We start from the raw sequence: 12,348 nt of genomic DNA, 5'->3' as shown, positions 1-12,348 counted from the left end.
CAGTAGGTTACTTTCTAAATGTAATCTGTTACAGTTACTAATTACTGTACCTGTCCAAAATTGTAATCAGTAACGTATATATCGTTATATCTTTACATTAATATATATAATTTATAAGTCCAAAAATGTATGTAGCAACTACAGATTGCCCCTTTAAGTCTATCAAAAGTGTGCAAGTTTGACCATGTGTCCATTAGGTCTATGGATGTACTTTTTTATCAGCATGAATTAGATTGAGCAATATAAGCCAGTGGTGTAAAGTACTTATATAGTACCTTAAAGTATTTTTACTTAAGTATTTTTTTTGTGTATCTGTACTTTACTATTTATATTTTTGACAACTTTTACTTTTACTTCACTACATTATGTACTTTTTACTCCATACATTTTCCCTGACACCCAAAAGTACTCATTACATGTTGAATGCTTAGCAGCACAGGGAAATGGTCCAATTCACAGCCTTATCAAGAGAACATCCCTGGTCATCCCCACTGCCTCTGATCTGGCGGACTCACTAAAGACAAATGCTTTATTTGTAAATTATGTCTGAGCGTTGGAGTGTGCCCTTGACTATACATAAATAAAAACAAGATAATTGTGCCGACTGGTTGGCTTGATATAAGGAATAAGAAATGATTTATATATTTTTTTACTTTTGATACTTAAATATATTTAAAACCAAATACTTTTAGACTTTAACTCAAGTAGTATTTTACTGGGTTATTTTCTCTTTTACTTGATTCATTTTCTATTAAGGTACCTTTACTTTTACTCAAGTATGACAATTGAGTACTTTTTCCACCACTGATAAAAGCCCCACTTTTATTCCATAGGCTGGGATCCGCACTATGCAGATGTGCACGAGCGCATTTCTTCACTGGCTGTCCACTGGTTTCAAAAACAACGATATATAGGCAGTTTAAACTTCTTGAATTCAACCATTATTGGGTTCAAATACACATTTAGATTTCCACAACAACCACAACCTATAAGGCGTAAATAGCTAAATGAGAGAGCAGCAGTGTGATTCACATCAATGCGCTATGTAGATATCAACAATAAGTGATATCCGTATCACCGTAGACTACACCACTGCTGTCATCCTTACCGCCAAGCGTTTGTTCAAGTTGTATAATCTTTGGATGCCGACAGCAGTCGCACCAATGGAAGACATAGCTTGGACTGTAGCCTACAAAAGGCTGTTGCTGCTCTTTTCCCGCGATCCATCAAACACATGTGGTGTGTCATCATAGTGGCCTCTGAGTTGTGGTCAGACTCGCTCAGGTGGTACCACCTTCAATTTGACATGTTTTTCAATGCTGATTTGAATGTCATTGAGAAAACAGAGGAGTGTCAAATATTTTTTTCGTAAACATCTTCAAAGTAATCCTCGAAGTAATCATCTAGTTTTTTCAAAAGTATCTGTAATCTGATTGCAATATTTTTGCTAGTAATGTAACGGATTACAGTTTCCATTTTTGTTATCTCTTACATGTAAAATATTACATGTAATCCGTTACTCCCAGAACCCCGAATATGGTATGAAAAGACCTACAACTACTGAGCAATTTGGGAAGATTTGTTTTTCCAGGAGTGGTTTTCTCTTTGAAGATACAAGGGAGTTTGAGCATCTGTATAATCGTCGGCAAGGAAACGAGACGCTACACCGCCCCCTAACATTGTACTGCAAAGGAACATCTCGCGCAGGAGCGCATGCATACCTCTCACGTCAATCATGACTAGTTCGTCAAATAGTGAGAAACTGTTACATACTTTCCCGCGGATTGAAGTAGCGCTAAATAGTGACACAAGTTTGAAGTTTAGTGACGAGGAATTGTCAGGAAGAAACATGTCTGTTGAGGAGAATGTTCCCTCCTTTTGGGAGGATGACAGAGTAAAGTTTATAAAAACAAACGTTTTGTCGGATTTTGGAAGTGAGGCAGGAAACCTGGGAGAAGAAGTGTGTTACAGTCGAGGATAGCCAGACAGTTCTGAAAGGTGTCTTCGAAAAGCAAAGTATTGTTTTTTACTATATCATCGACTGGTGCTCCCCGAGGTAAGGCCGACAGGTTACTTAGTAACTTTAGTACTTGAATGTGTTTTTACTGCTGTAAACACATTATTGTTTTGGGTCTATGAGCAAGGAGACATTGTCAATTATTTTATTGTAAATTAGATTTACTTGACTATTTTTTTTTACAGTGGAACATTGTCTTGGCTACTGCCTGTAATTTCTAACTCATTTGTAAATCAATCTTTAGGCCTTACCTGCTCCTAAAAACAAATAATGTTCTGTTCTCAAGAAGAGAGCTGTGTCCATCATTGCTGAAAACTGCAGGAACCTTACTATTTGGCTTGGTCTCCAGTGTTTTTTTTTGACCCAGTCACCAATCCAAATTACAATCAGTCAGTCCACTAAATAATTCTGACCTGAATTATGTTAAATAATTAAACAACTAGCATGAAATAAGGTTAGACCTACATTGATAGATTAAAGGGAATATTTGTCGCTGCTTGTTTATACCAAAGACCAATCAAGAGAGATTTTCTCTATTTGGTCAAGGTGACAAAATATCCACATGTAGTCATCGTATTAAGATGTAGTCAATGACTACAGTACATGCGTGTTTATCCCAAAGACCAAAGACATGAACCGATAGAGAAAGTCTACTTTTACTAATCTAGTTTGTCAAGGTGTGTGTGTGTGCCACTACTGTCCAACGAGAAGAACCATCAGACGTGGCCGCATTTGATGTCACAAGACGTGGTTGGCCATTCAGAGAACATGAGGAACAAGGTGTCCATGGTCAGGGGACAGTTCTTTGGGAAAACAGTCCTCCCCATCCCAACTGCTACAGCCAGGATAGAGGGCTCTCAAAGGAACATCAGAAGGTTCTCTGGGAAAACGGTCCTTCCCATCCCAGCTCCCCAGCTGCTTCTGAAGGGTCTGAACCCAGAGCCTAGTGCTGAGCTGCTTCTGATGGGTCTGAACCCAGAGCCTAGTGCTGAGCTGCTTCTGATTGGTTTGAACCCAGGGCCTAGTGCTGAGCTGCTTCTGATGGATCTGAACCCAGAGCCTAGTGCTGAGCTGCTTCTGATGGGTCTGAACCCAGAGCCTAGTGCTGAGCTGCTTCTGATGGGTCTGAACCCAGGGCCTAGTGCTGAGCTGCTTCTGATGGGTCTGAACCCAGAGCCTAGTGCTGAGCTGCTTCTGATGGGTCTGAACCCAGGGCCTAGTGCTGAGCTGCTTCTGATGGGTCTGAACCCAGAGCCTAGTGCTGAGCTGCTTCTGATGGGTCTGAACCCAGAGCCTAGTGCTGAGCTGCTTCTGATGGGTCTGAACCCAGAGCCTAGTGCTGAGCTGCTTCTGATGGGTCTGAACCCAGGGCCTAGTGATGAGCTGCTTCTGATGGGTCTGAACCCAGAGCCTAGTGCTGAGCTCCTTCTGATGGGTCTGAACCCAGAGCCTAGTGCTGAGCTGCTTCTGATGGGTCTGAACCCAGGGCCCAGAGCTGAGCTGCTTCTGATGGGTCTGAACCCAGAGCCTAGTGCTGAGCTGCTTCTGATGGGTCTGAACCCAGAGCCTAGTGCTGAGCTGCTTCTGAAGGGTTTGAACCCAGAATCCAGGGCCCAGAGCTGAGCTGCTTCTTAAGAGTCTTAACCCAGAACCCAGTGCTGAGCTTAACTTTTGGACCTCCAGGAAATACCATATACTCAGCATATCCCAGCAGGTACAGTGTCCCTCATATGAGATGCCATATTTCAACATCTGCTCTCTGGACTTCTTTGTGGAGAACATGAAGTGTAACCGGTGTGAAATGGCTAGCTAGTTAGCGGGGTGCACGCTAATAGCGGTTCAATTGGTGACGTCACTCGCTCCGAGACCTTGAAGTAGTTGTTTCCATTGCTCTGCAAGGGCTGTGGCTTTTGCTTCGCGGGTGTCAGTTATTGATGTGTGCAGAGGGTCCCTGGTTCGGGGCAAGGAGAGGGACGGAAGCAAAACTGTTACACAAGCAGTCTCACAATGTGAAAGTTTGACTACACTTTAGGACATTGTAAAGCTCTACAGAGACTAGGGTTGCAAAATTCCAGTAACTTTATTCAAAATTCCCTGTTTTGTCAGTAATCCGTTTTGGATGATTCCCGGATTTCCTGTTTATTCTGGGAATTTTCCAACAGAGATTTCTGGAAAAGCAGGGAATTTGGGGAGATCCACAGGAATGTTGCAACCCTAGTAGACATTTTAAAAGACTGCAATACAATACAAATACTAAATTTGTCACTAAATTAGGTGATTTCTAATTCAGTTTCTGCTTGATTTTCCAGATTGACTACTATGAAGCTGGAGGACTTTAGAGTGTTTGGGGAATGGTTCAGAGTAGATATCAAGTCATTCAAGATGAGTCTTCCGAACATCATTAAGAAGTGGAGCTGGATGTTCAAGGAACATCTTATGACATCACTGACAGGTGAACGTCTGTTCATTTATCTAGCAGAATTCAATGTGTGCTCCTCCCAAGTGTGTGTTGTTAGGAGGGGTTGGGTTCAGCAGCAGAAACATTTACATCGTAACAGCAAAACAAAAAACCTACATTGTTTATTGGTGGATTTCTGATCAGGAGAAAAACATTGTTTATTGGTGGAGCTATGATCAGGAGAAAAACATTGTTTATTGGTGGAGCTATGATCAGGAGAAAACATTGCACACACTTCAGAGGCTATTTACTGTTTAAGACTTGATCTCTAGTCAACACTATCTACTGTTTAAACATTCCATCCATGGTTCCCCTACCCTCCCAATCTGGATGAGCTGGAGCAGTTTGTGCGGGCCACAGACGAGGGGTTGAGGCAGGCTGTGTCTGAGGGCGACCATGGTGTCTTAGTGGAGGTGATGGGACACCTGCTGGCAGTCAGGGACAGACAGGTGGTCACAGACAGGCTGTTTGACCTGAATAACACCATAATATAACACCAGAGCTGTGGAAGCCCTCTCCTCTCCTCTCTCTCTCTAGGATAATACCATAATATAACACCAGAGCTGTGGAAGCCCTCTCCTCTCTCTCTCTCTAGGATAATACCATAATATAACTCCAGAGCTGTGGAAGCCCTCTCCTATCCTCTCTCTCTAGGATAATACCATAATATAACTCCAGAGCTGTGGAAGCCCTCTCCTCTCCTCTCTCTCTAGGATAATACCATAATATAACTCCAGAGCTGTGGAAGCCCCCTCCTCTCTCTCTAGGATAATACCATAATATAACTCCAGAGCTGTGGAAGCCCTCTCCTCTCCTCTCTCTCTAGGATAATACCATAATATAACTATATACTATATACTATATAACTAATATAATAATAAATATGATGTCTTCTAATTGCAGTCGCTGTACTCATAATATACAGGAGAACGATCGCCTTACGGCGAGAATAGCTGTGCTACAAGCCCAGCTTCAGACGCAATCGTTAGGCAAGGGTAATTTCAGTGTAAATTTCTTTTTGATACTGTTGCAAAGCTAACTAAAAAGCAGCATTCCCCAAGAGAGGATGGCTTTCACTTCAGCAGTAATAAATTAATGAACTTCTTTGAGGAAAAGATCATGACCATTAGAAAGCAAATTACGGACTCCTCTTTGAATCTGCGTATTCCTCCAGGGCTTAGCTGTCCTGGATCTGCACAGCTCTGCGAGGGCCTGGGATCGGGAGAGACACTTAAGTGTTTTAGTACTATATCTCTTGACACAATGATGAAAATAATAATGGCCTCTAAACCTTCAAGCTGCATACTGGATCCTATTCCTACTAAACTGCTGAAAGAGCTGCTTCCTGTGCTTGGCCCTCCTATGTTGAACATAATAAACAGCTCTCTATCCACCGGATGTGTACCAAACTCACTAAAAGTGGCAGTGATAAAGCCTCTCTTGAAAAAGCCAAACCTTGACCCGAAAATATAAAAAACTATCGGCCTATATCGAATCTTCCATTCCTCTCAAAAATTTTAGAAAAAGCTGTTGCGCAGCAACTCACTGCCTTTCTGAAGACAAACAATGTATACGAAATGCTTCAGTCTGGTGTTAGACCCCATCATAGCACTGAGACTGCACTTGTGAAGGTGGTAAATGACCTTTTAATGGCGTCAGACCGTGGCTCTGCATCTGTCCTCGTGCTACTAGACCTTAGTGCTGCCTTTGACACCATCGATCACCACATTCTTTTGGAGAGACTGGAAACCCAAATTGGTCTACACGGACAAGTTCTGGCCTGGTTTAGATCTTACCTGTCGGAAAGATATCAGTTTGTCTCTGTGAATGGTCTGTCCTCTGACAAATCAACTGTACATTTCGGTGTTCCTCAAGGTTCCGTTTTAGGACCACTATTGTTTTCACTATATATTTTACCTCTTGGGGATGTTATTCGAAAACATAATGTTAACTTTCACTGCTATGCGGATGACACACAGCTGTACATTTCAATGAAACATGGTGAAGCCCCAAAATTGCCCTCGCTAGAAGCCTGTGTTTCAGACATAAGGAAGTGGATGGCTGAAAACTTTCTACTTTTTTAACTCGGACAAAACAGAGATGCTTGTTCTAGGTCCCAAGAAACAAAGAGATCTTCTGTTAAATCTGACAATTCATCTTGATGGTTGTAAAGTCGTATCAAATAAAACTGTGAAGGACCTCGGCGTTACTCTTGACCCTGATCTCTCTTTTGACGAACATATCAAGACTGTTTCAAGGACAGCTTTTTCCCATCTACGTAACATTGCAAAAATCAGAAATTTTATGTCCAAAAATGATGCAGAAAAATGAATCCATGCATTTGTTACTTCTAGGTTAGACTACTGCAATGCTCTACTTTCCGGCTACCCGGATAAAGCACTAAATAAACTTCAGTTAGTGCTAAATACGGCTGCTAGAATCCTGACTAGAACCAAGAAATTTGATCATATTACTCCAGTGCTAGCTTCCCTACACTGGCTTCCTGTTAAGGCAAGGGCTGATTTCAAGGTTTTACTGTTAACCTATAAAGCGTTACATGGGCTTGCTCCTACCTATCTTTCCGAGTTGGTCCTGCCGTACATACCAATACGTACGCTACGGTCACAAGACGCAGGCCTCCTAATTGTCCCTAGAATTTCTAAGCAAACAGCGGGAGGCAGGGCTTTCTCCTATAGATCTCCATTTTTATGGAACAGTCTGCCTACCCATGTGAGAGACGCAGACTCGGTCTCAACCTTTAAGTCTTTACTGAAGACTTATCTCTTCAGTAGGTCATATGATTGAGTGTAGTCTGGCCCAGGAGTGTGAAGGTGAACGGAAAGGCTCTGGAGCAACGAACCGCCCTTGCTGTCTCTGCCAGGCCGGTTCCCCTCTCTCCACTGGGATTCTCTGCCTCTAACCCTGTTACAGGGGCTGAGTCACTGGCTTGCTGGTGCTCTTTCATGCCATCCCTAGGAGGGGTGTGTCACTTGAGTGGGTTGAGTTACTGATGTGATCTTCCTGTCTGGGTTGGCGCCCCCCCCTTGGTTTGTGCTGTGGTGGAGACCTTTGTGGGCTATACTCGGCCTTGTCTCAGGATTGTAAGTTGGTGGTTGAGGATATCCCTCCAGTGGTGCGGGGGCTGTGCTTTGGCAAAGTGGGTGGGGTTATATCCTTCCTGTTTGGCCCTGTCCGGGGGTTTCTTCGGATGGGGCCACAGTGTCTCCTGACCGCTCCTGTCTCAGCCTCCAGTATTTATGCTGCAGTAGTTTATGTGTCGGGGGGCTAGGGTCAGTTGGTTATACCTGGAGTACTTCTCCTGTCTTATCCAGTGTCCTGTGTGAATTTAAGTATGCTCTCTCTAATTCTCTCGTTCTCTCTTTCTCTCTGAGAACCTGAGCCCTAGGACCATACGTCAGGACTACCGGGCATGCTGACACCTTGCTGTCCCCAGTCCGCCTGGCCTTGCTGCTATTCCAGTTTCAACTGTTCTGCCTGCGGTTACGAAACCCCTACCTGTTCCAGACCTGCTGTTTTCAACTCTTAATGATCGGCTATGAAAAGCCAACTGAGATTTATTCCTGATTATTATTTGACCATGCTTGTCATTTATGAACATTTTGAAAATCTTGGCTCTCTCTAATTTTCTCCTTCTCTCTTTCTTTCTCTCGGAGGACCTGGGCCCTAGGACCATGCGTCGGGACTGCCGCCCGTGGTGACTCCTTGCTGTCTTCAGTCCGCCTGGCCTTGCTGCTATTCCAGTTTCAGCTGTTCTGCCTGCGGTTATGGAACCGCCACCTGTCCCAGACCTGTTGTTTTTCAACTCTTAATGATCAGCTATGAAAAGCCAACTGAAAATTATTCATGATTATTATTTGACCATGCTTGTCACTTATGAACATTTTTGAACATCTTGGCATAGTTCTGTTATAATCTCCACCCGGCACAGCCAGAAGAGGACTGGCCACCCCTCATAGCCTGGTTCCTCTCTAGGTTTCTTCCTAGGTTTTGGCCTTTCTAGGGAGTTTTTCCTAGCCACCGTGCTTCTACACCTGCATTACTAGCTGTTTTGGGTTTTAGGCTGGGTTTCTGTACAGCACTTTGAGATATTAGCTGATGTACGAAGGGCTATATAAAATAAAATTGATTGATTGATTGATTGATTGAACTCCAGAGCTGTGGAAGCCCTCTCCTCTCTCTCTCTCTAGGATAATACCATAATATAACACCAGAGCTGTGGAAGCCCTCTCCTCTCTCTCTAGGATAATACCATAATATAACACCAGAGCTGTGGAAACCCTCTCCTCTCCTCTCTCTCTAGGATAATACCATAATATAACTCCAGAGCTGTGGAAGCCCTCTCCTCTCTCTCTAGGATAATACCATAATATAACTCCAGAACTGTGGAAGCCCTCTCCTCTCTCTCTCTCTCTCTCTAGGATAACACCAGTGTGTTGCTGGTACCTTCAAAACGGTCCTATTAAGGCTCCCCATCCCCATTCATTCACTTGTGTATATTTATCTATGCAGTGCAGTGTGGAGGGACAATGACCAAGTGGAGGGAGATAAACATGGACCAGATAGGCGCAGAGCTCTGGAGGTTTGTCAAGGTGACATCATCTACCTACCTAACGCATCAACACACACACACACACACACACACACACACACACACACACACACACACACACACACACACACACACACACACACACACACACACACACACACACACACACACACACACACACACATCACCCTCCCCATCTCTTCTGCAGTATATTCTGTCATTATGCCCTATGTGTTAGCAAACAACTAGATGCCTTAGTGTTGAACCTATCAGTTCGACGTCATCACTATCAACCCTCTGTTTGTGTAGGACATCTGTGAACTGTACAAAGAGGCCCGTGTGAGGGACGTGTATCGTGGGTTAGATCTCTGTGTAGAACCTGTTGACGTCACTGCGGGCTGTCAGCGAGCTGCAGAACCATGCCATACGGCAACGCCACAGGGCTCAACTCATCATCACCACCAAGGTGACGGAGGGAACTAGCACTGATCTGACAAGAGATTCAATAAATAGATATGTGTCCCAAATGGCACCCTATTTCCAATCACTTTATAGTGCACTACTTTTGATTCGGGCCTATAGGGGTCTAGTCAAAAGTAGTGTACTATAAATGGAAACGTGTGCCATTTGGGACACATATCACAGGCTAGGATAGATCCATGCATCCCAATAGATCAATCCATTCATAAAACATGCTGTAGAAATGATGGCTGGATGAATGACATTTCTATGGGGAATTTCTTATTTTTCTGGGGTGCTTTGTCCTTGACCATTTTCCCTCCATGCATTACATGTCCGGCTAGTGGTGTGGCTCTTTTTAAATGTTTGAACATTTTGTCCATTTAACAGACGCTCTTGTCCAGCGTGACTTCCAGTCAGTGCATTCCAATGAGGTGTTGTGGTCATGGGTGTGAAAATGGAGAAGCATGACTTGATAATGAGGATAATGTTACTGATAGGAGGCGTGATGATAAACGCAGTTCTACCTTCCTGTCTGTGAAGGGGGACTTCACCATGACACCATGACAGACAGCATCACCCTTGGAAGACCTGATGGCACTGCAGCTTCATCTGTTTGAAGAGGAAGTTCGTAACATAGTGGATCAGGCAGTCAAGGAGATGGCCATTGAAGGTCTTGCGTTAGGAATTCTCCATCTATTTACTGCACTGTGATATAGTAGGAGTTTTATAACAGACACGATTCAAATGTTTTGTCACTGGCAAATCTGGTGCATTCCATGAGGAGGAGATGCAATGCAGGACGTAATGCAGCTGGTGGCCACACCAGATACAGACTTACTTTTCCCCCTTTGTTCAGGGACACTATTCAATTTCTGTTAGTCACATGTCTGTGGAACTTGTTCAGTTTATGTCTCAGTTGTTGAATCTTATGTTCATACCAATATTTCCACATGTTAAGTTTCTGAGAATAAACACAGTTGACAGTTTGAGGACGTTTCTTTTTCTGCTGAGTTCATTACACCATTAGAAAGAAATACTTTTAAGTTTCACCCTTTTGTTAATTGTTGCTCAAGTTTCTGAGAATAAACACAGTTGACAGTTTGAGGACGTTTCTTTTTCTGCTGAGTTCATTACACCATTAGAAAGAAATACTTACAGTGTTGTGATGCAAAAATCCTAGCAAAATGCTTGGCGCATAGAATAAAAAAAGTTTTGTCAGATATTATTCATCCTAATCAGACAGGTTTTTTACATGGACGATACATTGGAGATAATATAAGGCAAGTACTGGAAACAATGGAACACTATGAAATATCGGGGACACCAGGCCTGGTTTTCATAGCTGATTTTGAAAAGGCTTTTGATAAAGTACGACTGGAGTTTATATATAAATGCCTAGAATATTTCAATTTTGGGGAATCTCTTATAAAATGGGTAAAAATTATGTATAGTAACCCTAGGTGTAAAATAGTAAATAATGGCTACATCTCAGAAAGTTTTAAACTATCTAGAGGAGTAAAACAAGGTTGTCCACTATCGGCATATCTATTTATTATTGCCATCGAAATGTTAGCTGTTAAAATTAGATCAAACATTATTATTAAGGGATTAGAAATCCAGGGCCTAAAAACTAAGGTGTCATTGTACGCTGATGATTCATGTTTTCTTTTAAAACCACAACTAGAAACTCTCCACGGCCTCTTAGAGGATCTAGATACATTTGCTATCCTCTCTGGATTAAAACCAAATTATGATAAATGTACCATATTACGTATTGGATCACTAAAAAATACACATTTTACATTGCCATGTAGTTTACCAATTAAATGGTCTGATGGTGATGTGGACATACTCGGTATACAAATCCCAAAAGAAAGAAATGATCTCACTCCAATAAATTTTTATAGAAAGTTAGCAAAAATAGATAAGATCTTGCTACCATGGAAAGGAAAATACCTGTCTATTTGTGGGAAAATCACCCTGATTAACTCTTTAATCATATCACAGTTTACCTATTTGCTTATGGTTTTGCCTACACCTAGTGACCTGCTTTTTAAATTATATGAACAAAAAATATTCAACTTTATTTGGAACGGCAAGCCAGATAAAATTAAAAGGGCCTATTTATATAACGAATATGAATTCGGAGGGCAGAAATTATTAAATATTAAAGCATTAGACCTCTCACTAAAGGCATCAGTCATACAAAAGTTATACTTAAATCCAAACTGTTTCTCTAGTAGATTGGTACGAATGTCTCATCCTATGTTCAAGAAGGGCCTTTTTCCCTTTATTCAGATTACACCTGCTCACTTTCGGTTGCTTGAAAAGGAAATAATTTCCAAAATATCTTTATTTTTTAAACAAGCCTTAGAAAGTTGGTTGCAATTTCAGTTTAATCCACCTGAAAGGACGGAACAATTAGTACAACAAATCTTGTGGTTAAATTCAAATATAGTAATTGATAAAAAAACTGTATTTATCGAAGAAATGTTTAAAAAAGGTATAATTTTTGTGAATGATATCATAAATAGGACTGGTGGAGTAATGTCACACATGCAGCTAACACAGACATATGGAAATGTCTGCTCTACCCAAAATTACAACCAATTAATTGCGGCATTACCACAAAAATGGAAGAGGCAGGTGGAAGGGGATAAAAGTAAGGAACTTGTATGTCGGCCTTATATTAAAGAACATAAATGGTTAAAGAAAAGTGTGATAAATAAAAACATATACCAATTTCATTTAAGGACCAAAAAACTTACAGCTGTGCCATATAAATTGCAAAATAGTTGGGAAGAGATTTTCGATGTACCCATTCCATGGCACATGGTTTAT

General features: G+C 41.9%; 1 protein-coding gene across 1 annotated transcript; it reads left to right on the top strand.

Annotated features, from left to right (window-relative positions):
- Window positions 1-1,680: 1,680 nt before the first annotated feature.
- LOC129856914 (dynein axonemal heavy chain 11-like) lies at window positions 1,681-10,608 on the top strand. Its single transcript, XM_055924673.1, has 5 exons — window positions 1,681-2,056; window positions 4,327-4,469; window positions 9,006-9,085; window positions 9,355-9,511; window positions 10,048-10,608. Exons 2-5 carry the CDS (start codon window positions 4,337-4,339, stop codon window positions 10,122-10,124), a joined length of 447 nt encoding a protein of 148 aa, XP_055780648.1. The 5' UTR covers window positions 1,681-2,056; window positions 4,327-4,336; the 3' UTR covers window positions 10,125-10,608.
- Window positions 10,609-12,348: the final 1,740 nt, after the last annotated feature.

This window comes from Salvelinus fontinalis, chromosome 6 (genome assembly GCF_029448725.1).
Source record: "Salvelinus fontinalis isolate EN_2023a chromosome 6, ASM2944872v1, whole genome shotgun sequence".
Classification (NCBI taxonomy): Eukaryota; Metazoa; Chordata; class Actinopteri; order Salmoniformes; family Salmonidae; genus Salvelinus; species Salvelinus fontinalis.
Note: the sequence above shows the minus strand (reverse complement) of the source record. Positions and strands in the feature narration are given on the sequence as shown.